Raw genomic sequence first — 26,346 nt, forward strand, 5'->3', positions numbered from 1 at the left:
CATGGAGGTGGAGAGGACCAGCAAGGGACGTCCAAGCCAAGTTGGAGGCCAAAACTGATGTGAACCCGTGGGGTTGAATCCCGATCTTTCGATGAGAGAAGGTGAATAACTCGATTTGGGGATGGAGACGACGTTCACGGTCCGACTACAACCATCCAAAGATGCTGCACCTTAGCAACCGATACACCACCTCCAATGGTTGCCGCGATCTTGTGGAGTACGATCAACCAAACCACTAGGGTAATTCCTGCAAGCAATTGAGGAACAAGCAATAACAAGTAGAACAAGCAACTCAATTGCAAATACGGAGATAAAAACCAATCTGGAGTCACAAAATTGAGGTTCTAAATCGAGTAGAATGGATGGTGTAGTCGACACACGCGTCTATAAATAAAATTCTAGTGTTCCTGGTGGCGGCTAAGGTGTATCTTTGAATCAAAAGTGGCCAATATGGTTGTATCCGAGTAGGTAATATCCTCATCAAAAACTATATCAAGTTCGAGTCCGCCTCGGAGTCTAGGAGCAGTCCGCCTTAGAATTCATGCCTAGATCACATACAGAGGGAACATTTTACATATGCATGGAAATCTGAGAAGATGCACCTTCCAATGGAATTGGTTTCATGTCAAAATTCCTTCTACGTCAACAGCAAACTTCAAAACAAGTGGGCATACGGAATCTGCCAATAGAGTGTTGTGTCACATTTTATTGGGCCTTGGGGCTTGTAATTTTGCTTGGGACCTAGGCACATGTTCTTGTGCGCTCCGACCAGGAGGAGAACATCTCAATTATGCCATAGGTCGTCCTCCCCCTTGGCCACCTCCTCTTTGCTATATAAACTTAGTAGCCGCCACCCTATACGCTTGGGTTTTGCTCGGATTGATCTGTGTTTGAACAATTTTGCCGTTTATCGGTTTGTGAGACCCAACTCGTGTCTTTCATATCATTAGCAATATTTCCATTGCATCTACCTTGTTCTTTTTTGTGTTCTTTGATTCGTAGGTAGGGATAATTAGCCTTCGTGGTGAGGTCCTGCGCACGGTTGATAACTAGAGATGAAGTGGTGGTGCGATTGTGGGGTTCGGATCTTGCTGATCGGAATTCGGATCTTGAGTGTTATTTCTTCACCAAATTGAGAATTATCCTCACCTGACGGAAGATCGGGTACTTTAGTTCCCATCATGTTGTACTCTATAGTATGATTGTAGTATAAGTGAATGCGAAGTGTTGTACATATGTATTACGATTGTGATATTTTGACCATTTGAAAAAATACTTGAGCTATGTGAAATATATCTTGTGTGAGTATATATAGATATATGTCTATATTTTAAAAGAAAAAAAATAAAAATAAAAATGGAGAAATAATTGTAGTGGCAGGTGACGACGTCACCAGCTCCTAGAAAATTATTTGGAGGGGCGAGCCATGGCATCACCCACTCCTAACTATGTGGTGTGGTGGAGAGGAGAGTACGTGCGAGGCCTAAGGTATGCGGTTCGAACCTCGGTAAATACAAGTGTGCATATTTCGTCCAAAAATTGTACCACCATAGCTGTAGGGATTGTTCGTGGTGTTGCCATGACCGCCCCAAGGCTGGACATGTTACCCGCCCCTACAAACTGCTATTTATAGCTGCGAAAAGGAAGAGCGGGTAACGCACTGCCCTTGCAAATGGTGTTTCATCCAACCAAACCTTTTTGCAGCAGTGAACATTCACGATTAGGTTTTTAAACCTTTCCTTAAAACAACGGATAGTTTTGGAAATGAGCTTGATGCTGTGATGGAGTTAAACTGGTGAGCTATGGCTACACTGACCAACAGTGTTCCAGCAGCCGGATGAGAGAGAGTTGAGCGGTCACCTTCTTAATTGGACCTCCCAAGTGATCTCAAATTCACACAAGCTTTTCAAGGAGGTAATAAATAATTAAGAAATGCTCTAAGCATTTGCCCTTGACTGTTGTGACCAAGGACAAGGAGACATACAAAGAAATATAAATGTGTTCCACACCTCCGATCCACACCTCTCTCACAGGCAAAATCTGTTGCAGCAGCCATATAGATCATGGCAGGACGCAGAAGGAGTCCAGGAGATCAGCTGCGGCTACAAGTAGAGAATGCCACAAAAAAAAGCAACTAGGTTCAAGCTGGTCCACAGTTTGAGGCAAACAAAGCAACTAAGTCCAAGCAACCGATGAAGAAGCAGCCGGATGTGTTCTTCAGACTTCTGGTACGGTACACGTACGCATCAGCTGTTGTCCTTCCCTCTCAATGGCGGCAGGCGAGATGTGGCGCGCTGCTTACTGGTGTTCATGGGCATGCTCCTGTACAGCTTGGAAGGTGTTGTGGCAGTGACACAGTTCTGCCCCTACCTCCATCCCCATTTGTCGTCCCGTCGGGAGCCCGCAGGCGTAGCAGAAGATGAATTTGCACCTAATTAAAGACAGCACCAGAACATTAGCGCAAGGGGGATATAGGGTCATGCAGGAAGTATTTAAGACACGGATACATCAGTATCAAAATGTTAAAAGTACAGAAAACATGACAAGCTATAGGAACCAGAGAAACCAACTAGCTTTCAGATCAAAATTCAGGATTTTTGATAAGGGATTAATCTAAAACACTCAACCAATCTAAAGCATCAATATGTAAATGAAAAAAAATATGCACTCAAATTCGAGTAGAAGATGACTCCAACATGACTGGTGAGAGTGATCCCATGACTTAAAACCGATATTGTGCACTATAGCATCGGGTGATCAGATGATGTGAAAATCAATAAAGTATGTTGAGAAATCGGCGCACAAACCTTGACATCGACTCACTAGAAGTGGCACTAAGGTGGTGTGACACCACTTCTTCTGTGGATCTTATCCCCACACTACTCTGAGGAGACCTTCACACCGGCACCAACATGAGAGACCAACTCTCTACAAGGAAACTCAAATATTTTATTCACCTACTCACAACTTGATACAACACTCACTCTTACATTCTTTATGTGGCTACCCTACCATGACACCACTCCACTACATGGTAACCTTATCATCTTTTCACTTATGGCTCACATGCCACTCTATGCCATGGTATGGCTAGGAGGGAGGGGAGCACCTCTATTTATAGGTGCTCATGATCATTGTGGTGTTGCCATATGGCAACTTTCACACTCTTCTATACAAAATATCCTACCTCTAGAACCTCCTCATCCTTATTTAGTTTCTTATATTTCTACCATGCTAAAATATCTAGTTTTAAAGTATTCTAGACTTCACCATAAAGCATGGTAACTATGGTTCATGCATTTTTTTCAATTTTTTAGAACCTTCTTACCTTGCCATGATCTTATTCTTATACATGACAAAGTTAGTCTCTTGAGGTCTTCACAATCTTCTGGAATGTTCCAAGTGTGTATTGCATATTTCAACAAAGTATGACTTAACAAAAAAAGAATTGTATGCCTTGCCAACCAGTTTTCTCAAAAAGTGAGGACCAATAAAGCATGGAGCAGCAAAGATTTTGTATACCCTGTTGGAGTTATTGGCAGCAATACATTTAATTACGCTCCCAGATTCAAATATTGGATTGGCCTGGTCCAGTTTTGTAAGAACAATCACTAATTACCACGATTTATACTAACTAAACTAAGCAAACACAAAGTGGTCATGACGGAATAATTAATTTGCATAAATAAAATGGTTAACTTGAGGCAAATAAACAGGAGAAGATCGAGCGCCATACCTGCAACGCATGACATTGCACCCATAGATCTTCTCAACAAGCATTTTGCATCTTGGGCACTGCTTCCATCGACGCTCCTCAGCGAGCTTCTTCACGAGGGCGGCACTCGGCCCCTCAAAGCAGTCGTGCTGGCCGCTGTCATCCTTGCTCCAATCCACGCCGCATGTGGCACACATCGGGTGGCTGCACACCGGGCAGAATGCCATGACCGGGGTCTTACCACCTGTGGCCTCCAGCATCACCCCACACTGGCGGTTCGGGCAGTAGGCGCGCCGGTTCTGCGGGATGGCGCTCTCGGTCAGGCGGTAACCCCAGCTGACGAACGCGGCGAAGTCGATGGATTTCTTGCACTCCTCGGGGTGCAGGACGAGGCTGTCCTCCCCCAGCTCCCTGCACGCCGGGTCCGGGCACGGGATCGGCACCTCGCAGTCGTGGATCCTACCCTCGATGTACGTGGCCATGCACTCCACGCAGAACCTGTGCTCGCACTGCATGCCGTGGAAGAGGTCCAGGATAGGGAGGGTCTCCATGCAGATGCCGCACTTGAACTTGGGCACTTCATCGTCGGCGAGAGGGGGCACCCTGGCCGGCCTCACCATCGACGGGCCGGGCTCGTCGGGGTCGAGATCAGACGCGATGAAGCCCAATCCCTCGGTGGAGTTGTAGTTCAAGGGTTCCTCTCTGGGCTCCTGCTGGGGGCGTGGAAGTTGTGTCTGGAAATAAGATACCTCATAGAGTCCCGGCTCCTCCTCCATCTGCTCCATCCTCTGGGCTTCGCGGCGGATGGACTCGTACCATCTGTTGTCGTGCTCTTCCTCCATGCCGGCGAGGACGACCGGGGAGGAACCATCGCCGAGCACGGCCTGCCTTGCCGAGATGACAGCATCTGCCCGTTTCCTTATTTCCAAACGGATGGTTACGGCTTCGACGCGCCAACGGGCTGGCCATGGCGCGTCGTCTGGTTGAAGGCTCTGGGGCCGCCTCTTGCCGGGGCGGCAAGCTGGTTGTTGGCGTTGGCCTCGGCGGCGGCGAAGAATTGCAGATCCTCCATAGCAGCGACGTGGTCGGCGAGCTCCTGCATGTCGATGCCGCCTCCTGCAGGAGGAGCTAAGACTACCCTGTTCGCGTTAGCCTGGGCGGCGGCGGCGGCGGCGGCGGAGCTGTCGAAGACGCGCGGCCCTCCTGCGAACTGATGATGGAAGGCCTGTCCCGCCGGCGCGGCGCGGACGGCCGCCGGTCCTTCAGCGCCGGCAAAGACGCCGGCGGGGAGCTGCGGATCCTCGAGCTCGAAGCGGCGCAGGTCCCAGTCCTCCACCTGCACGAGCTCCTCCATGTACATGGCTAGCTTGCGCCATGGCCTCGTCCTGCGCGATGGCGGCGTCGAGATCGAGATCCACCCGATCTGCGCCAGCGCCAACCTCCTCCGCGGCCACGACCTCCTCCTTCCATGCGTCCGCGGCGGCCCGCGCCTGCGCTGCCTCCTCCCATGCGTGCGCGGCCTCCTCCCATGGGTTCGCGGCGGCATCGCGGACTGCTTCCTCCCACGCTTGTGACGACCATGGTTGGGTTTTTCTCCTTCCATTGCAGCCTCTCGAGATTATTAGGGTCGCAGGCGACGTTAATCCTGCGTAAAAATAGGAAAGGAGACGCGTCTGAGATCGTGTAAGAGCAACTCCAAGAGTATCTAAAAAATTCTTTCCCAAAACTATATATTAGAGGTTCTTCAAAAAAATTTCCTCCAAAAACATATCAGTCCACAGCAGATCGCTAATAAATAGCTCCTAATATTTCAAACACAGGCCACGTCATCGTATTGGGCCCATCGGAAGGGACGCGCGGGCGTGCGGGATTCAGGATGGGGGAGGAACGCCAACGCTAAAATATACGCGGTAGGCTGTTTTTTAGTGTCACTAAAAAATTGGGGAAGGTTTAGGTGGATTGTTGAAGTTCATTTTCTCTCTCCTTTTTCCTAAAAAAGTATTAGGGATAAGATTAGCAGCCTCTTGAAGCTGCTCTAAGGTGTTAACGAGTGTGCGGCAGAATACGAGTACGAGATGGTCGGAAAAAAAGAAGAAAAGGAAGAATACGAGTAGGAGTACGAGAGACGCCAACACAAACGTTCCTCTAAATCGTGGTCGGTGGTAACACAGAGAAAACACACGTCGTTATACGAAACAAAAATGTCAAATGTGACAACAACTAATAAAGAAGTTTATTTTCATTCCACAAGTGTATCTTACATACATTTTGATCCAATAATTCTAGTTTTTCTCTACCTTCATTGGCTTTCAGCGATTGGATGAGAATCCAATGGCCTATAGCGTGAAGATGTGCTCGTCATGACCTACGTGGCGTCCCCGCCGCCATCATCTTATTCTCATGCTAACTTAGACTTTTTCTTGCCCACGCACCAACTCTTACGGTCTTACCAACAGACGCTCCCCAAAGCCGGTGCCGCACCCATCAACCAGCCACCGCCCAGGCGCCCACCACCAACTAGGTCTCCCTTCATCCCAGACAACCTTCTCTGATGCCGGTAATGGTGAACCCCCTCCCTCTTCCCCACCCAAAAAACATAAATCTTCATATCCAATCGACAACATATATGTCTAGATAGATTTATTCCCAAAAATAAAATCGAATTCCTCACCTCACAATCGATGACGATATTCATCGGGACTCCTCCTACTACATTTCTATTGTTCTCCATGAAGTTCGACAAGATTTTTAGGGTTAAGGTTTGGTTTTGGATTCGACTTGGGATCTGGGATTTAGGAACTTTTCTTTGCGCCTTTCGAGGCCATTGGCTTGGTGGCGGCGGCGGCGGCGGCGGGTGGATAGGTGGGTGGGATTGGTGGCCGGGGTCAGGCTTTATATTGTGGTTAGCGAGGAGGGTGTCATCTTAACCTAGAAGCAAGGAAATTCCAACACGGAAGGAAAGTGGCAGCAGTAGTCGGATGTTTGTGGGTCTAGGTCATACCGCATTGGGAAAGTAGCGGCTATCGACCAAATCAAGCTAGAAGGGGGTACAGAGGTAAGTCGTGGATCCTCATCTGACGGTCCCAAATCTGGCTGATTTTGAGGAAGGTAATGGTTAGTGGACATAACATTTTTTGTGTTCACAGAACATTTGGAAATTGTGTGTTCACACTATTATTGTGAATATGCAATACAGTTTTTAGACACTGTGCTTGAAAATATTAGTCAATGAAGGAAATAATTTATCGTACGTTTATCCCACTAAATTTGTATGGTGGAACCAATTGTTATAAATATCGTTTTGTTTGGAATGAGATGTTTTCCTCCATTTTTGTGTGGGGACCAGATTGTAGCATGTGAAATCCTGCAAAACTCCAATAAAATTTCCGGCCTCCAAAATTGTCAATACACGGCACAACTACACAACTATCATGAATGTTTATTTGAAATTAGTTTTTTTATATTGGAACCTGTGATTTGAAAAAAAAAGAGTGAAACTCCTCTTTCCTCCATTGAGCCCTCAAAGAAAAAAGTAATTTGAGCACGGACAATCAACAAGGTAACTAATGATTAAAACCTATGTAAAAATGTAAACACATTATAGATAAATCTTGTAAGCTCATGCACTACTCACTCCGTCCCAAAATATAAAATCTGATTTGGCATGGTCTCCATAACTAGCCTTTGATTCTAAATTTTTCCTGCTATATTACAATGTTTATAGCAAAAAAAATCATATTCATATAAAAAATATTTTTAAATGCCAATCCAATGATATTATTTTTCTCAAAATGTTACACTACGTGAGGCTAATGATTAGCCAATAATTATAAATCTGAATTCTGGGATGGAAGGAGTAATTATTTCGGACAAAGATATTCCTGCTATTAGTAAATGTATCACATTCTAGAAAGCATGGAACCAAACATCTGAATTTAACTATTGGTTTAAGAAAAAGTTAGATCGGCCATTTCAACAAAGTATTGTACGTATTAGTTGTGTGGATGCTATACTTTAATAATTCGATAATTTCTCAAATCATTTAACCATTTTGCATATTGAAGGCCACGTTGATGTCCATAATATCATATTTTTACAAATGATGGGACTATTTCTAGATTTCGGATCACCTGTGCAAAAGAAAAGGTGTGGAGGTTGAATAATCATTATGCGCAACTGTAATCATAGTCTCATATATGGGTCTGTTTAGAACACAGATGTTTAAAGTAACTTTGAACAAAACATTTTAATCCGATCCAATTAAAAAAATACATTGTTTCAAACAAAGGCTACATTAGTCAATACTAGTGTCGCACACAATAGGCCGGATGACAAAGCCGAGCAGCCACCTCATCTGCGTAGCTGCCCGTCCAAGTGATGCTCCATCTTCTCTCTCAAGGATCTCAGATTCACACAAACTTTTCACGAAAGGAATAAAGGCAAGTGAAGTATTTGCACGAGGCTTGCGACCAAGGAGAAGGGGAGGAGCCCATGCTTCCCCTCGCTTTGTGTGCAAACGAAAACATATATATGCATCTCGCTCCTCTGATCCATGCCTACTCGACGATCCCGCCGGCAAACTGCTGCCGTAGCTAGCCATGGATCTTGGTGCCAGCAGCCGCAGCAGCAGGCGAGGGCACAGCAGCTACAAGGCGAGCAGCCATGGCCACTGGCACCATCCACACTCCGCCAGATGCCTCTGCCTCTACCTTCTCCTCTCGGTCACCCTCCTGATCGCCGTCGCCGCCGTGCTCCTCGTCGTCTTCGTCACGAGGCTCAAGAAGCCGGCGTTCTACCTGCAGTCCGTCCAGATGGACCGGTCCTTCAGCCTCCGGTTGCCGTCGTCATCGGCGGCGTCGAACCGCAGCGCGAACGCGACAATGGCAGCGCCGTGCGCGGTGGCGTCGCTGGTGTTCGCCGCGCAGAACCTGAACGGCCTCGGGATACGGTACGGCGCGGCGGTGCTGGGCGTGTCGTACGCGAACGAGTCGGTCGGCGCCATGGACGTGCCGGCGTTCTACCAGCCGCCGCGGAGCGGCAACGTGACGGTGATCGTGCACGCCGCGCTCGCGGAGCGGAACGTGACGCGGCTCCTCGTGCGCGAGCTGTCGGCGCAGCGGAGCTACATGGAGGTCAGGGTCACCGGGAGCATCGACGCCCGGACGCACGTCATGAACTTCCCGCTGCCAAAAGTTCAGGTTCGTCAGACTCCACCACAGTTGTGGTCTTACTTCCGAATTGCAGTGATTCTTGCTTGCTGTGGCTTAAGACTCTCTGAAGTCAGAACAGTGATTCTTGCTTGCTTGTTTGTTTTTTAACAAAAGTTGGTTATGTTTCAGAAATTCTGAAATTCGATCGTATTTTGGGGGTGCAGTTTTCGCTGGATTGCAGGTTTGGAACCAACTACACCGACATTGTGCTGCGGGAAGGAATCGAGTCCATGATGACACGCAAGGTATTTGCCTATTGTACGTTCAGACGCGCATGCTTCCGTCAGACGATTGATGTTAAATTTTCGTGGCTCCTTGTGCAGGCTCTCCTTGTATCTTCACTGCCTCACCTCTCACAGAAGTGCTCTATCAAGATTGACTTGAGGTCCAGACGAAAGAGGGCTAGTCTTGACGATCTAGGATGCTGGTAGTCTCACAGATTCAGATTCTTTTACCTTTGTGAAAATTTTTACCTTAGGCAAAAGAATTCCTTTCACGTGTCCCCAAGATGTAAATACAGTCGACTTAGCCAATCGTGTATGTTCATCTGCATCTAGTAAAATGATTAGTCTTTTTTTTAATGAAAAAGGACATAAGCACTGCCATTCGATTAAGAAAACGTACATAACGTGGAACATCACCACACCAAGTCTGGGAAGGATATACTCTCTCCGTTTCAAATTGTAGATCATTTTGATATTTTTAGATTCATAAATGTTACTATGCATCTAGTTATATACTTATGTCTAGATACATAGCCGACTTTTTTATTTTGTAGTCCTTTTTTGAAAGATTCTCACAAATAGGTCCCTGACGAAACATTACAGAATCTGGACCCTTAGCTTGGCGCCAGCATGGATGGCGCAAAACTTACACGTCTTGGCACCAGCATACCTTCTGACGTCTAGGTCGCTGCGCAGCTGGTGACGTGGCTGCTGACTAACACATAAAAGTTAAAATAATCATCAGAGAGAAGCACTAGACGAAAAAAGCATACCTTCTCCACATATACCTCAGGGAGTCCACACTGTATCTTCTGTTCAAGTAAAGTAAGCTCTGCATCATGAAGATTTTTAACTTGCAGTCCATGCAATGGCCGTATGACCTTTCTGCATAACAGACAGTTCATTCTATTCAGAACCGTCGGGAAAAAAACACGTGGCACGTCAACAAACCACAAGGTGATTAAATTACCTAATATAAAAATGAACTCATGCTGCGGCTCAATTAGTGATCAGTAGTGAAAAGGTGCAAATAAGTATCATAATACATACTTGAAGTCTTTAAAATGCTGCAAACACTTCAACACAATGAAACTTGGAAGAAAAGGGTTCCTTTTTTGTCATAGAAGTTCATTCCAATTACATTTCCATCAAAATCCATCACAGGGCTGCCAACACCTCTCTGCAATGTTGAACTGATCATTTGTAAGAAAAGCAGGTACCAATGTAGGAAAGATGTATGATACAAATACAGAATTTTGTTGATTTTCAGCAACATGCGGTGTGGGCAGTAGATTTTGACAGTGCCACTGAGTGGAAGATTAGGAAAAATGAGCACTTTGAGAAGATGATTGGATCTAGACTAAATGAGAAAATGGCACATGTTATTGTTGAAGTAGTTGATAAGGCTGGATATCAACCACTGCACAGTTCAACTTGGTCCAAAGCCAGTTCTGGTGTAACTAGTCATGCTGATCCAGTATGTCCTCCATCTCATGCTGAAGGTGCAGATGACATATTTACCTCTACATAAGAGTTAGAATAGATAGCTGAACTTGTTGATTGGAGTCAATTGACTATTATCCCTGATCCTGAACAAGATGGAGAACCTTCTGTGTTGGCTTGGCTAATGAGGAAACTGTATTTGAAGCAATGGGATTCAAAGTAGCAGATGAGAGAGCAGCACAAGCAGTTGAGCAAGTTGCTATTCCAGTCATTCCAGAAGACCTTCTATATGATATGAATGAGGCAGGTATTGATGTACATGACAATGAGCATTCAAATCCAGTGTTGGATTGGGATAGGGACAACCTAAAGATGGCAATGGGTACTGTATATCCTTGCATGGTTGATTTTAGATTTATTAGATTTCTCTGTTCCAAGCTCAAATAAACGACAAGGATCACAAGTGTGCTTCAAGAAGCAGAGTGTGTGGCACAATAGCCAGCCAAGCTTGGATTGCTAAAAGGGCAATTCCCCTTTTGAAGAGGAAGCCAAATTTGGGTGCTAAAGAAGTGAAGGAGGCTTTGGAGGACAAGTACAGAATCCAGATTAACTATCAGACAGTGTGGTATGGGAGAAAGAGAGCGGCAGATAAACTTTTTTGTAAGTGGGATGATTCATTTGACTGGTTGTATAGGTTCAAAGCAGAGGTGGAATTGAGAGCACCTAGTAGTGTAGTTGAGATAGACAGTGTTGAAATTGGCAACAAGAGTGTTGACGGTCCTTATGTCGGAAATCCGACTGTCACACTACTCAAAGAATAAAGGAAAACTAACATTTCTTACTCGTATATTTGTTATCAATAACCTAGCTCCACATGTATTGGCAAATAAGTTATTTCAGGGACACAAGTCTGTACAAGAGAGGAAACGTGCGCAAACGCGGATGAAATACACAGAACAACACTAAATGTGTACACGACAGACAAGAGGGCCCACGTGCCAGAGCAAACTAGCCTAATCCAGCATGGGTCCACAAGGGAAAGCGCCAAGGCCCAACTAGCAGCCCACCAAACAAAGGCGGTAGCGAGGAGGCCTAGCCCAGGGTCAGCCGAACCTGGACAGGTCCCCTCGCCCTTATCTTCCACGTGGCGGTCGCTGGTGGACTCCCTATGGCGGTTGGGGAAGATTCCACGAAGCCTCTCTCCTCTCTATTGCTACTCTTGTAATCCTTAGACTAGTGGAGCTAGGCTAGAGCTGAACAGATTGTTTTGCAGGAAAAGAACCAAGAAGAGCATTGTCAAGGCTGGAAGGAAAAAGGCCAAGAAAGACTCTTCTTCAGAGACAATGTTAACAACTCCTAGGACAAGAGCAGCAGCAGCTAGGGAAGCAGAAGCAACAACCAAGGAAGCAGAAGCAACAACGTCAATACAATCCGCTAAGAGGTAATACTTGTTACACGTCACATACTAAAACCTGTTGTTAATTCTTTCTGTTCCATACTAAAACCTACTGTTAACTCTTTTTGTTCCATACTAATACTTGCCCAGGAGGCTAGCTTTTGGAGGCACCACTGGCTTTGGAGGCACCACTAGCTTTGGAGGCACTGCCATACCTGGAGGAAGCAACAAATGTGGCTAAGAAGATGACACCTAGGAAGAAACAGCTGGCCACCAAGGTGAAAAGGAAGTCACCGGCAAAGAAGTTGAAGCTTTGAGTTGTATGCTTTTGCTTGAACTATGCCATGAAGTTGAAGTTTTTGAGTTATGGCAAAAATAAACAATGTCATGTATAGCAATGTGTTCTGTAATCTTGGCATGAACAATGTGATGTATGCCAGTATGTTTGCCCATGAAGTATGTGTTCTGTTAGATGGCCATGAACAATGTCATGTATGGCTGGATGTTAATTCTTCATGAATGACCAAAGAAGTGGAGGGAAAGCTAAGACTATGTTATTACCATTGTTATGCATGTGATGTCTGTTGTTTAAATCTGTGTGCGATCGATCTTTCAATATGTCAGTTTGTTAACTGCAGGTCATTTATCTGAATTTCTACATCATCCATGCTTTTCCTGACTGTGTTTCCTTGTGTTTGCAACTTTGCATATACTGTTCGCAGCTGTTCTGTATGTGGTGCTGGAAAAAAAGTATGTTGGAAATAAAGAAACTACCGCTTTCGTTGAAAAAAGATGAATAAACTACTGTTTTTTCTTTTTGTTGCGCTGTTAGTTTCACTCCGTTTAGACACTGGGATGTTTAAGCATAGGGGGATAAGCAGAAGGCAGAGTCAAAGAGCGGCTCGTGGCCGGGTTCAGGTGGGCTGGTGGGGCTGAAAGGATAAGGCATGGATAATTTGATCATTTCATGTCCCAATCTATGGTGGCAGGGGTGAATTGGTGCGCCACGTGCGAAAAATGATAAAAATATAATTTTGTTCAAGGGGGCCGTAAGGAGAGCAACCGAAATCGAGTGGTATTCGTATTCATAATAAGGATGTCAAATAGTCCCGGATCCCACGCCCGTCGATCCCGCACAGAGATCGTCGATCCCTCCACCGCCCGGCTCTCTCCCTCTCCGTTCCTCTCTACCGCACACCACGACGCCTCCGCTCATCTGTCAGTCGGTCCTTCGGTAAGTGCTTTTAGCTTCCTTAGATTGATTCTTTATCCTAAGAGTTGGATTTGTTGTCCACAACACCGGGTCATTTTTCCCTCAACACATGTACCTTTTGGGTTCTTATGCTGCGTGCGTGGTGCCCTACTAATCCAAATTCGCCCCATTCGTTCCTAAGAATGTTCAAACAACAACTTGGAAGCATCGAATGATCTGAAATATTGTCATTAATTAGAACAAGTTTAACGTTCACCTGAGAATGAATTTCCTTCTCTAGTTGTTTAGCTCTCTTTCGTGTAATTGGACCCACAATATTGGTTGCATCCTTATTCTTTATAATATTAGTGTCGATGTTAGGGATGTCCTCATCAGAAGGTGATCAGTGACTTTGCTAGGAGCCACAAGGCAACCAAAGCAATGCTAGCTTACAATGGTACTCCTCCATCCACATACATAAATAGCTTAATTTTGATTTAAAAAGTCAAACTTCAACGGGTTCGACCATCAATTATTCTGTTAGTTAAATTAGACATGTTTAAGGTGGTGCAGGTGGTACTCATATATTTATACTTTTCAAGTGCTTATAACATGGTATAGATTTAAGAACCACGCTGGTAGCCGATCAAAATTTGTCTTTAAAAAATGGGCCAACCGAAGTGACAAGGAGGAGCCACGCCACACCCGGCAGCCGGCACCATGGTACACTCGCTTGAAGCTCCCCTTTCTCCCCGTAGTCGTGCGTGGCCGCCAACGTGCGGCGCCACGCGATCGTTGCCGAACCACCTCACCACCCACTCGCACGGTCCCACTCCCACCCGCAAATCCCGCCCCTCTTCCCGGCCCCATGGGCTCGGCGCCCCACCACGCCGCCTCCCCGCGCGAGCCACCGCCCACCGGCGCCGTACGCTTCGCTCTCTCGCGGACTGCGGACACAAGCAGTCAGGCATTCCACCAATGCCATGGACCCCACCGGTCGGTGACCCAACCCGTGGCCCCGTCGACGCCACGACAACGAACAGCGGGAGCTTTTCGCTCGAAAAGCCGCGAGCCTTCGTCGCTCGCCGTCGACGTCCCGCTTCCCTTTTTTCCCCCATCCGCTCCGCGCCTCCCTCCACCACCGCTTCCCTCGCCGCCGCCGCGTTCTCACTCCCGAGGGCTTTGCCGCGTGGCGTCTCGCCGCACCCGCCGCTGATGCTCCTCTCCTCCCGACCCCCTCCTCCTCCTTACCTCCCTCGCGGGGGCGCCGCGCCCACCCCCACCGCCCCCTTCGTCCTCGTGCTCCAGCGCCGGCAGCGGAGGCGGCGCCACAAACACCGGCCACACAGCATCGTCCCCCGCGCCTCCATCTCGGACCTCCTCGCCAGCCTCCCTTCCTCCCTCGCGCTCGTCGGCCCCGCCGCACTCGCCGCCGCGGCCGCTCTCGCCACCTCCTTCTCCGCCTGGTCCTCCTCCTCGTCCCGGAACAGCCTACCGCCTCCGTCCCAGGACCCCGAGGACTACCGCGCGTGCGGGGATGTCGCGGGCGAGTGGATTCTCTTCACCAGTCCGACCCCGTTCAACCGGTGCGTGCTCCTGCGGTGCCCGTCCGTCTCGTTCGAGGACGGCGGCTTGCTGCTCGACGGCGTCAACGAGCGCCTGCTCACGGAGGAGCGGCACTACGTGAACCTGAGCCGGGGCCGCATCCCCGCGGCGCGCGGCGGGGACGGCGCCTGCGACATCTCCTACCAGAGGATTTGCGTCGCGCTGGAGGACGGCGGGGTGATCGCGCTCGATTGGCCCGATAATTTGGACTTGGACAAGGAGCATGGGTTGGATTCTACGGTGCTCGTGGTGCCGGGAACGCCTGAGGGGAGCATGGAGAGGAGCATCAAGGTGTTCGTGGTGGATGCGCTGAAGAATGGGTACTTCCCTATTGTGATGAATCCCAGAGGCTGCGGTGGTTCCCCACTCACTACAGCAAGGTGAAAATTCTTCTGCACATATGGGTCTCTGAATTCTTGCCCTTTTCTGTAATTTGAATGTGTTGGGAGTAACTCATTGCCTTTCACAAGAAGTTCATTAGTACCAGAACTAGAAGCTCGCAGTTACTTTTTAGGTGTCCATTGCACTTAAAACTTCTCAATTTTGTTCATTGCTTGATGTATAGCACCATAATTGTGACTGTTCGCCCTGTGCTGATATATGGTCAATTCAAAATAAGTGTGCCACATATATGCTAATATTACTGCTGTCCATTCTGAAGCCAGCGTACAAAGAGTTTAGACATAGTATTGCTTATGCAACCTAGTGATTGTAAGTACTGAAATGCCACAGAACGTATCTGGATGAATCTGTAGTACAAAATCTTTGTCACTGGAGCACCATGACTGCCAAGTTCAGATAATGTCAACCATAAGTGTTATCTTCTTACCTTCTATTCTACTGAGCCATTACCAATCATTGCTTACACTGAAAATCTTGTGATGTTGGAGCATCATGGACTCCATTGCGATCAATCATGCACTCACCTTATTTATTAATTCATTGCATTAGCGTACCTCCTGATGCTTGTACATATGTTTTAATGTGGCAGTGATGGATATTAGATTGTAGGGCTTCTAAACTACCTGCTTATGTAGGTTATTTACGGCAGCTGACAGTGATGATATCTGCACAGCAGTACGGTTTATAAACAGCAAGAGGCCTTGGACAACACTAATGGGTGTTGGATGGGGATATGGTGCAAATATGCTGACGAAGTACCTTGTGGAAGTTGGAGAGTCTACTCCTCTTACCGCTGCTGTTTGTATTGACAACCCTTTTGACCTGCAAGAAGCAACAAGATCATTTCCTCATCATATTGCTCTTGATCAAAAGCTCACGGCTGGCTTGGTGGATATTCTGCGTGCTAATAAGGTTGTGATCACCACTGCTCTCCCAAAAAAATTGTCCCCCTTTCTACCATGTGTTTTCATGTGCACACAATCTCCTCTGAGGTGGGCATGTGAATATATCAATCCACTGAATATGTGGAAGGTCATTATAGAAAGTAGTCGTACTAGTCTCACTTCAGTTTTTTTTTTCCTAACTAGGAATGTAAGCTGTACAAGTTGAGTTACTTAACCAACCAGCCGCTCTTGTGGTGATGTCTATGATTCATGGCACTTTCGCAAGTATACCCTTTTCCCTGAAGTGTATTTTGCTGAACAACTGATATCGTATTCTTTCAGGAACTCTTTCAAGGTAAAGCTAAAGACTTCGATGTCCAAAAGGCTTTATCAGCCAGGAGTTTACGTGATTTTGATGGAGCGATATCCATGGTATCACATGGATTTTATACTCTAGATGACTTCTATTCTGAAAATAGCACAAGGTTATCAATTGCCCGTGTGAAAATACCTCTACTGTTTATACAGGTATAGTTCTAAACGTAGTCAACATAAGCATTAACACTTTTCATTAGAACAAAATCCAGTGCATGCATTGTTAACACTATCTTTCAAGTTATCTAATTTGAAGATATGCTGTACTGCAGAGTGATGATGGGACTGTGCCACTTCTTTCAGTACCGCGCAGTTCAATATCAGAAAATCCTTTTACAAGCCTTCTCCTTTGTTCTTGTGCACATTCCAGTATCTTTACCTTTCAGAGATACACAGTGTTCTGGTGCCAGAATCTTGCTTTAGAGGTAAGCATTGTTTTATTTATTTTCTCTGAGACTCCAAATGGAAGCATTCTTGCACCACCGTCAAGCAGTAGACATGTATATTTTGGTGTTATTAACAAGATTTCTTTACAAAAACTGCCAGCAACTGATTTTGTAGAAGTATTCCGTCTAAAAATAGATAATTTGTTGAAGTACCAGTAACATACTCCCTCCGTTTCAAAATGTAGGTCGTTTTGGCTTTTCTAGATACATAGATTTTCCTATGCATCTAACTATAGGATTATGTCTAGATACATAGTAAAATCTATGTACCTAGAAAAGCTAAAACGACCTACATTTTGAAATGGAGGGAGTAAATAAGATTGATATAGACCCACAATCTCAATTCCTTTTTTTTTCTCTTGCCTCTACAAGTGTTATAGCATTCATGACTATTGTAAACAAAATTATTCAGTTGTGTTACTTGCACTGCCCCTTGGATTTAACATTGTTATGTATCTGTCCTGCACATGCTTCTTCCATTATGTGCATTTTCAGCTGGCAAGCTAAATTGTTATTTTGATTTATGCAGTGGTTGTCAGCAGTAGAGTTTGCTCTTCTGAAGGGTCGCCATCCACTTATAAAAGATGTAGACATCACAATTAACCCATCCAAAGGTCTAGCATTTGTTGAACCTCAAGTGAATGAGAGGAAAGCTCAAAAAGGCAGTAGTTTTCGCCCTCCATCTGAGCTTATTTTGTATAATAATGTTCCTCATGGAATTAATGGCCTGCTAATCGATTCTGCAAAAGAGTATTCCGGTGCTGAAAACAAAGAAAAGGGGCAGTTGAAAAATATTGGTGACATAGAAAGTGTAAACATAGATCCAGAAGAAGAGTCAGAAGAGAGTTCTGAAGATGTTGAAAAAGGCCAGGCACTTCAATCAGCAAGTCTTGTGATGAATATGCTAGATGCTACAATGCCTGGTACTCTTGATGATGATCAGAAGAAGAAGGTATGCAGACATATTATAAATCTGTACAGTTTGTATCTGCAGTTTTCCTGAAGATAAAAAAATTCTAGTCACCCCTCTGTCCTAAATATAGGGTATTGGATGGAGTATTGTATTAGCTTCTAAGTTTGCTTTATTTTCCCCCTTTTGTGCTTTTACTCTAATTGCATAAACTATAATTTAATGTAGTTTGTCTTATCCTTTTCTCTTTTTTTATGCTATTTTTTGAGTGAGTACATAAGAGTGATGATTTTTTTCATAAGTATACAAATTTTGTTTAACAACTAAAACTATGATTGATTGTTTCTGGGGAAGGTATAAATATTGCCTGCTAGAGTCTTGTGACATATATTGAGATTTTGCTTACATTTCTGTTTCTTGTTATAAGGTTCTGGTTGCAGTGGAGCAAGGTGAAACTCTTGTGAAAGCTCTAGAGGAAGCTGTACCTGAAGATGTGCGTGGAAAACTTACAGCTTCTGTGACTGAAATTTTGCATTCCAAACGAGAAAATTTCAGTTTGGATGCATTGAAGCGACTTGGCTGGAACAATGTAAGACCAACCACCACTAAGGCAGTGGCCCAGGAAAAGCTCAAAGATTCAGATCATGAAAGTGGGCTTAAGGATGCCAAAATGGCTGATCAGAACAGGAGTTCTGCAACTGCTGGTGATGGGGGTCAGAAAGACATTAACATAACAAATGATGACAATCCGGGAGAAAGCATCGATTTATCACAAGGAAAGCCTTCCCAAACTTCTGGATCTGTTGGAACTGCAAGAGAAACGGGAAATGAACAAACCCAACCCAATACATCAGATAAATCTAACTCAGGAACCAACGATAGCAGTGAAGAACAGCATAGGACAGAGCAGGGCAGTGAAACGACTCCAAAAAAGCCTTCCCAAACTTCTGGACCTGTTGAAACTGCAACAGAAACGGGAAGTGAACAAACCCAACCCAATACATCAGATAAATCTAACTTAGGAACCAACGATAGCAGTGAAGAGCAGCATAGAACAGAGCAGGGCAGCGAAACGACTACAAAGAAAGCTTCCAATGATCATTCAGCAGCCAACTCAAATGGGGCTCCTACAGAAAGGGGGCATCCAGTCGATCCTACAACAGACCAGAACCCACAATCCCATGCAATAGAAAAGGAAGGTGACACAATTCGCACGAGTGAAGATAAGGCTGCTCATAATATGGATGATCAAAGCACGCAAGTCTCTAAAACAGAAGAATCAAAACCTTCCCCAATTACTATGACCCAGGCTTTGGATGCATTAACTGGATTTGATGACTCAACTCAAATGGCTGTCACTAGTGTATTTGGAGTCCTTGAAAATATGATCGATCAGTTTCAGAAACAACAGGACTCTGAGAATGGGGAAAATTCTGATGAAAATGATGGTGACCCTTCCGTGGATGAGACAGAATCTCATGGAAAGGAGGATATGAAGAATGCATCAAGTGGAGAAGATAAAATCCAATCATCTCAGCAACCAGAAGATAGCAGTCCTGGATTAAGTCATTCAATCATGTCTAAGCATGATTACGCTTTTGCTGAGGAAAATCCCAATTTAAGCATTGTTTCATCTGGTCGAGGAAAAATGAGATATTATCGAGGACATGAAGCTGGTGATCATGTGGATACTGATGGTATGAAGCAGGTCGGTAGCTTACCTGATTATTTGTTAGATATAGCTGTCAACTCTTACTTGAAGGCACAGTATACAATGTACCTTCATGAATTTCTTAATACACAATTGCAACTCAAATCACCAGAGCCTAATTCAGCAACAGATCTTGTTCTCGATCCACAAGAGGGTAAATGGAAAATAGCAGATCAGATGCACAATGTGCATAATGACATTTCTAAATCTGGTAGATATAATGGAGCCATGGAGGAGGTCAGTTATGCTGGATCCACAGAAGAGCCATCTAAAGTGGACAATGTTGTTGAGCCACCCTACTTCATACCAGGAAAGTTTCCAGACCCAGCATACAAGTCAAATGCATTCAAAAATACAGTAGCAGCCAAATCAAAACCTGGTGATGATTTGAGGGAGGCACTTGCATGCTTCATCAGAGATGAACTATTAAGCGCCCTCAAAATTGAAGTTGGTCGCAAAATAGGGATAACAGATACTAGCCAACTTGAAAGAGGTCTTGCAAATGATTTAGAACACGTTGCTGCTGAAGTCTCCAAGCTTATCGTGCTTAACTGCGAGTTATATTCAGCGGCACATGTGCAAAGAAGTCCAACAACTGTCAAATTTGGTTCAACATACGGAAAACATGTCGTTCAAGCTGTAGCTACTGCAGTTCAGCAATCTCAGCATCTGAGGATCATTCTTCCTGTGGGTGTCATAGTTGGTGTAACTTTGGCATGTTTGAGAAATTACTTCCATGTTGATGTCTCTAAGCATGATGACCATATGAAAGCCAATGTGAAGTCGAATATTTTGAGTGAGGATCTTATTGTTCAGGATATCAGCAGAGCAAATATTCAGGATAGTGGTGAAGCAAATACAGATAATAATATTGAAAACGCTCGTGAGGACAACCATCAGGAGGTGACAAGGACAAAGGGTCAAGGTATGATGGTAGGGGCAGTCACGGCTGCCCTAGGTGCTTCCGCTTTGGTAGCACATCATCAGGTAAGTAAACTAATATCCAGGTTCATTTTTTTTATTATACTGCATTAGAGTCATGCTGAATTTTTTAGATTATCTAACCTTGCTCCTTCTTGTTGGAACATTCCCTTCTAATACATGCAACTTTCATAAGCAGGAAAATAAGGATGAAAATAATGATGGCAAGGATGAAATTCAGAATGCCAAGCATGAGGAAACTACACAGGAAAAGGGCCAGAATAATTTGATGAGAAGTTTTACTGAGAAAGCCCTATCTGTTGCAGCGCCGGTAGTTCCCACAAAGGGTGATGGTGAGGTTGATCATGAAAGGTATGTTAATGTTACAGTTTTTTTCTCCTTTTCCATTATCCTTTTTTTTTTCCTTTGTTCTCTGTCAATGCGCTTATCATGTTTTGACTTTCTGCAAGCAGGATTGTTGCAGTTTTAGCTGAACTTGGACAAAAAGGTGGAATTTTGAGGTTCGTTGGAAAATTTGCTCTACTCTGGGGCGGAATTCGTGGTGCTATGAGCTTAACAGATAGGCTTATCTCATTCTTACGTATCAGCGAACGACCCTTATATCAGAGGTTAGTTCTATGTTTTAACGCGCAAGAGACAAACAATTGAATAGAAAATGAGCATTTAATTCATGTTCCTTAATCAGATGGATTATGTTAGTAGTTAATAAAATTTCTAATATATCCTGGTGCATCTGAGTTTCTCTCGTATACTATTTTGAGTGTCCACGCCTGTTCGTGTTGAGTCTGGGTTTGACATGCTTTTGTGTGACAATGGTGGTGCATGATTAGTGTTTTTCAGGTGTTCCTCCTCCCTGTGGGAGTCTGCCTGGGATGGTTAAGTTGTGCACACCATTTATCTTTCCAATGAATGGACAAAGCTCCAGCCCGACCTCTTTCAAATAGATATAGATACATTTCCTCTGTTCTCGTTGAAAAAATAATTATTGGCATTTCTATTGTTCTCATTTTAATTGTTATTTTGTGTTTTCATTTCCCTGAAAAAAAATGTATGTCTACCAAAAGCATAATGACTCTTTGTTGTTGATTCAATTTCGCTAGAGATGATCAATCATAGACCACTGTCCCTGTCTTGCCTTCTAGCAACTTAGCCAAGCCAAAATCATTAAAAAAAAATACTTGAATGGTCCTCCCGAAATGCCAGAATGTAGTAAAAATTTAGCAGGCCCTAGATTCTTCTGTTATAACTACTAGGTTGAATTCTTTTGGTTTGATTTTGCTAATTTATGTAATTGTGTTTTTTTCCGAATACCCTAATTTATGTTTTCTTCTGTACTAGTTCCAATATGTTTTCTTCTGTACTAGCTCCAATATGTTTTCTTTGCCTTCATTTGATATGGGTGCTGACAGATGTTGCCCTTTTAAGTTTTCTTTTGGGTAAGCAAACAACAGGCAAACATTTTTTAATGCTGAAACTTTACTTTCTAAAGAAAATTCCATGACCATTAATTTCACCTTTGTGCATCAAAAAGTCAGAGCCTTACATTTAATTTTTTTGCTATAAGAAGCAGTTGGAGTGCTATCAGTCATTGGCTCATTCTTGAGTAGCACTACAGTAGTAGTAGTAGTTGTTGTTACTTGAGCCATGGTTTTGGTAGACTTAGTTCTCTACCTGTTACTGTCATTGTATAATACAAGTTTGTCGCTTGATGGATTAGTCAGGTGAATTTTCACCATTGTAGGCATGTCATACTTTTTGTTCCTAGGCTGTCGTTAACTTGTGCCTTCTTTGCATTCATAGGATTATGGGCTTTTCTTTAATGGTTCTCGTCCTATGGTCCCCTGTTGTGATTCCTCTACTGCCAACACTTGTTCAAAGTTGGACAATAAGCGCTTCAACTGGGATTATTGGATATGCTTGCATTGTTGGATTGTATGTATCTATAATGATACTTGTCATGCTATGGGGCAAAAGGATACGGGGCTATGAGGATCCAGTTGAGCAATATGGGATGAACGTTTGGTCTGCATCTAGGGTATAGAGTTCTCATCTCTTATAGCCAACTTGTTTTTCTTAGAAGAACTCAGAGTGATGATTTATGCATGTATATAACAACTAACTTTTTGTTGCAGCTGCAAGAATTTTTTCAAGGTCTGGTTGGAGGTGTAATTATTGTAGGATTGGTGCACTCAATAAGCATTCTGCTTGGTTTTGCAACCTATCGGACAGGGTTACCTTCATCTTTATCTAGACCCCTTGATCTTATCAAGTCTTCTAGTAATGTGTTCATGCTAGCACTTAGAGGGTTCGCAACAGCAACTAGCATTGCCGTGGTGGAAGAAATGGTTTTCAGATCGTGGCTTCCAGAGGAAATTGCTGTTGACCTCGGTTACTACAATGCCATTCTGATATCTGGACTTGTGTTTTCTCTAATTCATCGGTATGTCAATTCTTTCCCACTATCACCTGTTTTGTCACCGCTTTATTGATCTGTACGTGGTTCATGCCACTGCTGGACTGCTGGTGAATGCTTAAGGCAGTCATTACTAGACTTACCGCATTTAATCATTATGCTACTAAGTATTAATTCTGTGATGCATATATATGAACTCATTTTGGTAGTACACAAGCATGATTCACTTGTGTGAAGCATTAAAAAAGTTTGTGACAACAATACGATTGAATGGCAGGTCACTACCCTCAGTACCAGGTTTCTTGCTACTTTCTCTGGTGCTTTTTGGACTTAAGCAGAGGACACAAGGGAAGCTTGCCGCACCTATTGGCCTGCGTTCTGGAATTATGACTGCTAATTATCTAATACAAAGCAGTCGTGTTATAATATCCAAACCTGAAACTCCATTTTGGATTATTGGCACCTACCATCTGCATCCTTTCGATGGTGTTATTGGCTTAAGTATCTGCTCTTTGCTTGCTATACTTTTCTTCCCCCAAAAGCCTGTTCAGAAGGATAAATCTGTGTGATGAGAATCTAAAGAGTAAATATTACTCTTGATATATAGCTGATGGAGTGAGCTTTGAACAAGGAATCACCTCTGCACATGTGAGCAATGAAGGGTTGCTCTTGTACACCATGTTAAACTGCAGCTCGATGTTTTGATGCACCACAAAAGGTACACTCACAGTTAGCTCCTTGCTCATCAGACCAAGAGGCCTGCTGAATGGAATGGCTTCGGATATGTTATTGGAGCATTCAGGCGTTTATGCTTGGCAAGTGTGTATACTACTCTTTTCTGGACTATCCAAACGGGTATGGTTTCTTCCCTGCGTTGTAAGGTTTGTATCTTAAGTACAGTTTTACTTTCATATTTGGACGGGAAATTGACCTTTCATTTTACTGCCCTAAAAATTTCTAACTCTTTCCCCTGTTACCATGAATGCAGGCAGGGTTGAATGAAATGACCTAATTGGTTGTATATGCTTAAGGGAGAGAAACTAGCAGATAATAAGAGTCGCTCCTGACTTAGATCTATGATTTCTTCACACCGATTGACTTCTAGGTTTTGTCTGTTGATTACAAACTGTACTTGTGTTCATGAATCTTTGAACACGAGCACACCAAAGTTTTGAGATAGCAAATTTTGCCAACATATACTGTGTATAGAAAGTAGCTCCGGTATAAGGACAGTGTTAGCTGATTAGTTGGTGCATCTCCCCGCACCCCTGGTTCAGTCAATGTTACTGTATAGCTGTAATGTTACTCCAACTGTATATATAACTGTAAAGCTGAATGTAGTGAGGTTTGCATGGGAAATGGCCATGCGTCATACCTGCAATGCTTTTAGGTAATTTCTCATTCAGAAAGTCATGTCTTTCGTCCTTGGCATAATCTTCTGTAAAATTATAGCATTGTTCGTAGTGTGCATCTGAGTTCTGATTCAGTTTGGCCTTTGCAGTTTTGTAATGTTGCCAAGAAATCAGGACGAGATGATGCCGCATCCGGTTAATGTGGGAATTTTACCTGAATTTTACAGGTCATTGCTCAAAAGTTCTGTACGAATTATACAAGTAATGGCTTAGATTTGCGGGATCGAAGGTCCCGTGGCATCGATTTATCCGGAAGCCGGCAGAGGAGAAATCTGGAAGAAGCAGCTACGCAACAGGCAACGCAGGTTTCGTCGATGCGTGGCTTGCAGAGCCATTGGACGGGCCGAAGTCCTTGGCTGACAGCCTCCGGCGTGATCGGACGATTGCCACGAAGACAAGTGGCGTCGCAGGTCCACGGCAGAAAGGCGCGGCCGCGTGGCGAAACCGTCAGCTCGTGTTCATTTCCGCTCCCCGCCTCACCTCACCGCGCTCACCTGCTCTTATCATGGCGGCGGCGGCGGCGGCGGCTGCTCACCTCCTCTGCCCCGCACCGGCCGCCTCTCCAGCAAAATCCCGGCAATTCCCTACCCGCGGCCGCCGCGCCAAACCTTCGAGATGCTTCTCCTGCCGCGCGTCCCTCGGCCCCGACGGCTCGCTGGCCATGCTCGGGGTCCCCACTCCCAGGCCGGCGCCGCCGATGATGAGGCCGTACCTGCGGGAGCACTCTTGCCTCATCTTTCCGCCCCCGCGGGGCCGCCGCCCACTCGCGGTCGTCAAGTTCCTCGGCGGAGCCTTCATCGGCGCCGTCCCCGAGGTCACCTACGGGTAAGTGCGTTGCGCCAGCGTATGGGGTTCCAACTTCCATCCGATCGCACTGGAACGCGAAACGTGTTGATTCGGTTTTGGCTCGCATCCGTCGGCTTGTGGCTCATTCGCGCGGCTGGTTTGCTCTGCTCGCAGCTACCTGCTGGAGCTCCTGGCGCGGGAGGGCTTCCTCGTGGTGTGCGTGCCGTACAACGTCACCTTCGACCACGAGGCCGCCGCGAGGGAGGTCTTCGGCAGGTTCCACGCCTGCTACGACGCGCTCCTCGCCTCGGGGCTCCCGGAGGCCGGGCTGACCGCTCCGGACATCGCGGAACTCCCGCTCTACTCTGTTGGACATAGGTGGTTCCAGCGCGCGCCACTTGTTCGATGTTTTGACAGAGGAAATCTCGAGCTCTGTTTTGTTGGTGGCGTGTACGATGCTTGTTTAATTATTGTATTGATGGTTTGCAGCAACGGGGCGCTGCTTCAGCTGCTGGTGGGGAGCTACTTCTCAGAAAGGATACCAAAGGTCTGCTTATGTTTTGTTGGATAAAGAATCCGCATAAGTTTCTGTTTTCTTGAATAGTTTAGTATAATGAGTGGGCAAGCTTGAGTTCCTTAAAATTGCATATAATCTGATATTGTTCTGACTGCTGAGTGGCTTTGATCTTATTTCTCCATTGGGTTCTGCTCATTTTAGGCTAACGCCATTGTCTCATTCAACAATAGGCCAGCTTCGGAGGCTGTTCCTTACTTTGAACAGGTATTTAGTCTGGGCTTTCTTACGTCTTACCTTATGATTGATGTGGGTGCCTTTTTCCGTTTCATGACTTACAATTTTCCCTACATAAGACTCATGCTACCAAGTTACTGATGCTGACTATCAAGCATAGAAATCAGAGTAAGTTTCTGGAATTATCTGTAAGGACCAGTAGAGAAATTGATACTGAACTTTATAATTAACTGTGACTAGGAGAAAATCTGGACCTAAAATTAGTAGTAGGCATAGAAGTTACCGGTTCAACTCGTCTTACTAGTCAGTAGTACCTGAAAATTAAGGAAAGAAGGTTATTGATTGTAGGCTAACTGAGTGCCAATGCATGGTGTTTAACAATGTAATGTTTTTCTAATTGAACATAATGCGTCTGTGTGACCAAGTAGTTGACACTTGAATATCTAAATTTGAGCTGCCCCCCACACCCCCCCCCCGGGCGCCCCCACCCACCCAAACCCCCCACCCCCCTTCCCTCCCTCCTCCCAAA

At 45.0% G+C, this 26,346-nt stretch overlaps 4 protein-coding genes across 9 annotated transcripts in view; 3 read left to right on the forward strand and 1 right to left on the reverse strand.

The window, feature by feature from the left end:
- Positions 1 to 2,027: 2,027 nt before the first annotated feature.
- LOC101785459 (probable E3 ubiquitin-protein ligase RNF144A-A) lies at positions 2,028 to 4,557 on the reverse strand. Its single transcript, XM_004959424.1, has 3 exons — positions 3,737 to 4,557; positions 2,371 to 2,431; positions 2,028 to 2,102 (listed from the first exon to the last, which is right to left on the reverse strand). The coding sequence occupies exons 1-3, from the start codon at positions 4,555 to 4,557 to the stop codon at positions 2,028 to 2,030; spliced, it is 957 nt and encodes a 318-aa protein (XP_004959481.1).
- Positions 4,558 to 8,220: 3,663 nt separating this feature from the next.
- LOC101785868 lies at positions 8,221 to 9,523 on the forward strand. Its single transcript, XM_004959425.3, has 3 exons — positions 8,221 to 8,913; positions 9,090 to 9,170; positions 9,249 to 9,523. Exons 1-3 carry the CDS (start codon positions 8,314 to 8,316, stop codon positions 9,354 to 9,356), a joined length of 789 nt encoding a protein of 262 aa, XP_004959482.1. The 5' UTR covers positions 8,221 to 8,313; the 3' UTR covers positions 9,357 to 9,523.
- Positions 9,524 to 14,260: 4,737 nt separating this feature from the next.
- LOC101784111 lies at positions 14,261 to 24,299 on the forward strand. 5 transcript variants are annotated; one of them, XM_014804752.2, is made up of 12 exons: positions 14,261 to 15,165; positions 15,823 to 16,099; positions 16,414 to 16,599; positions 16,719 to 16,871; positions 17,422 to 17,844; positions 18,230 to 20,500; positions 20,634 to 20,806; positions 20,908 to 21,063; positions 22,256 to 22,490; positions 22,588 to 22,895; positions 23,146 to 23,723; positions 23,857 to 24,299. In XM_014804752.2, the coding sequence occupies exons 1-11, from the start codon at positions 14,396 to 14,398 to the stop codon at positions 23,435 to 23,437; spliced, it is 5,244 nt and encodes a 1,747-aa protein (XP_014660238.1). In that variant the 5' UTR covers positions 14,261 to 14,395; the 3' UTR covers positions 23,438 to 23,723; positions 23,857 to 24,299. The 5 variants fall into 5 exon arrangements, with proteins under 5 accessions (XP_014660238.1, XP_014660237.1, XP_004956910.1 ...); XM_014804751.2 differs by having other exon boundaries at positions 23,146 to 23,749; positions 23,857 to 24,242; XM_004956853.3 differs by having other exon boundaries at positions 14,960 to 15,165; positions 15,864 to 16,099; positions 23,146 to 23,749.
- Positions 24,300 to 24,563: 264 nt separating this feature from the next.
- Positions 24,564 to 26,346, forward strand: part of LOC101783707 — a 5,171-nt gene continuing 3,388 nt past the window's right edge. For both annotated transcript variants that reach the window (XM_012843981.3, XM_004956850.4), the window contains exons 1-4: positions 24,564 to 25,105; positions 25,241 to 25,444; positions 25,556 to 25,613; positions 25,785 to 25,847. In XM_012843981.3, the coding sequence (XP_012699435.1) occupies positions 24,786 to 25,105; positions 25,241 to 25,444; positions 25,556 to 25,613; positions 25,785 to 25,847 (645 nt within the window). In that variant the 5' untranslated portion in view covers positions 24,564 to 24,785. The remainder of the gene's footprint in view (positions 25,106 to 25,240; positions 25,445 to 25,555; positions 25,614 to 25,784; positions 25,848 to 26,346) is intronic.

The sequence above is a fragment of the Setaria italica genome, chromosome II, assembly GCF_000263155.2.
Source record: "Setaria italica strain Yugu1 chromosome II, Setaria_italica_v2.0, whole genome shotgun sequence".
Classification (NCBI taxonomy): Eukaryota; Viridiplantae; Streptophyta; class Magnoliopsida; order Poales; family Poaceae; genus Setaria; species Setaria italica.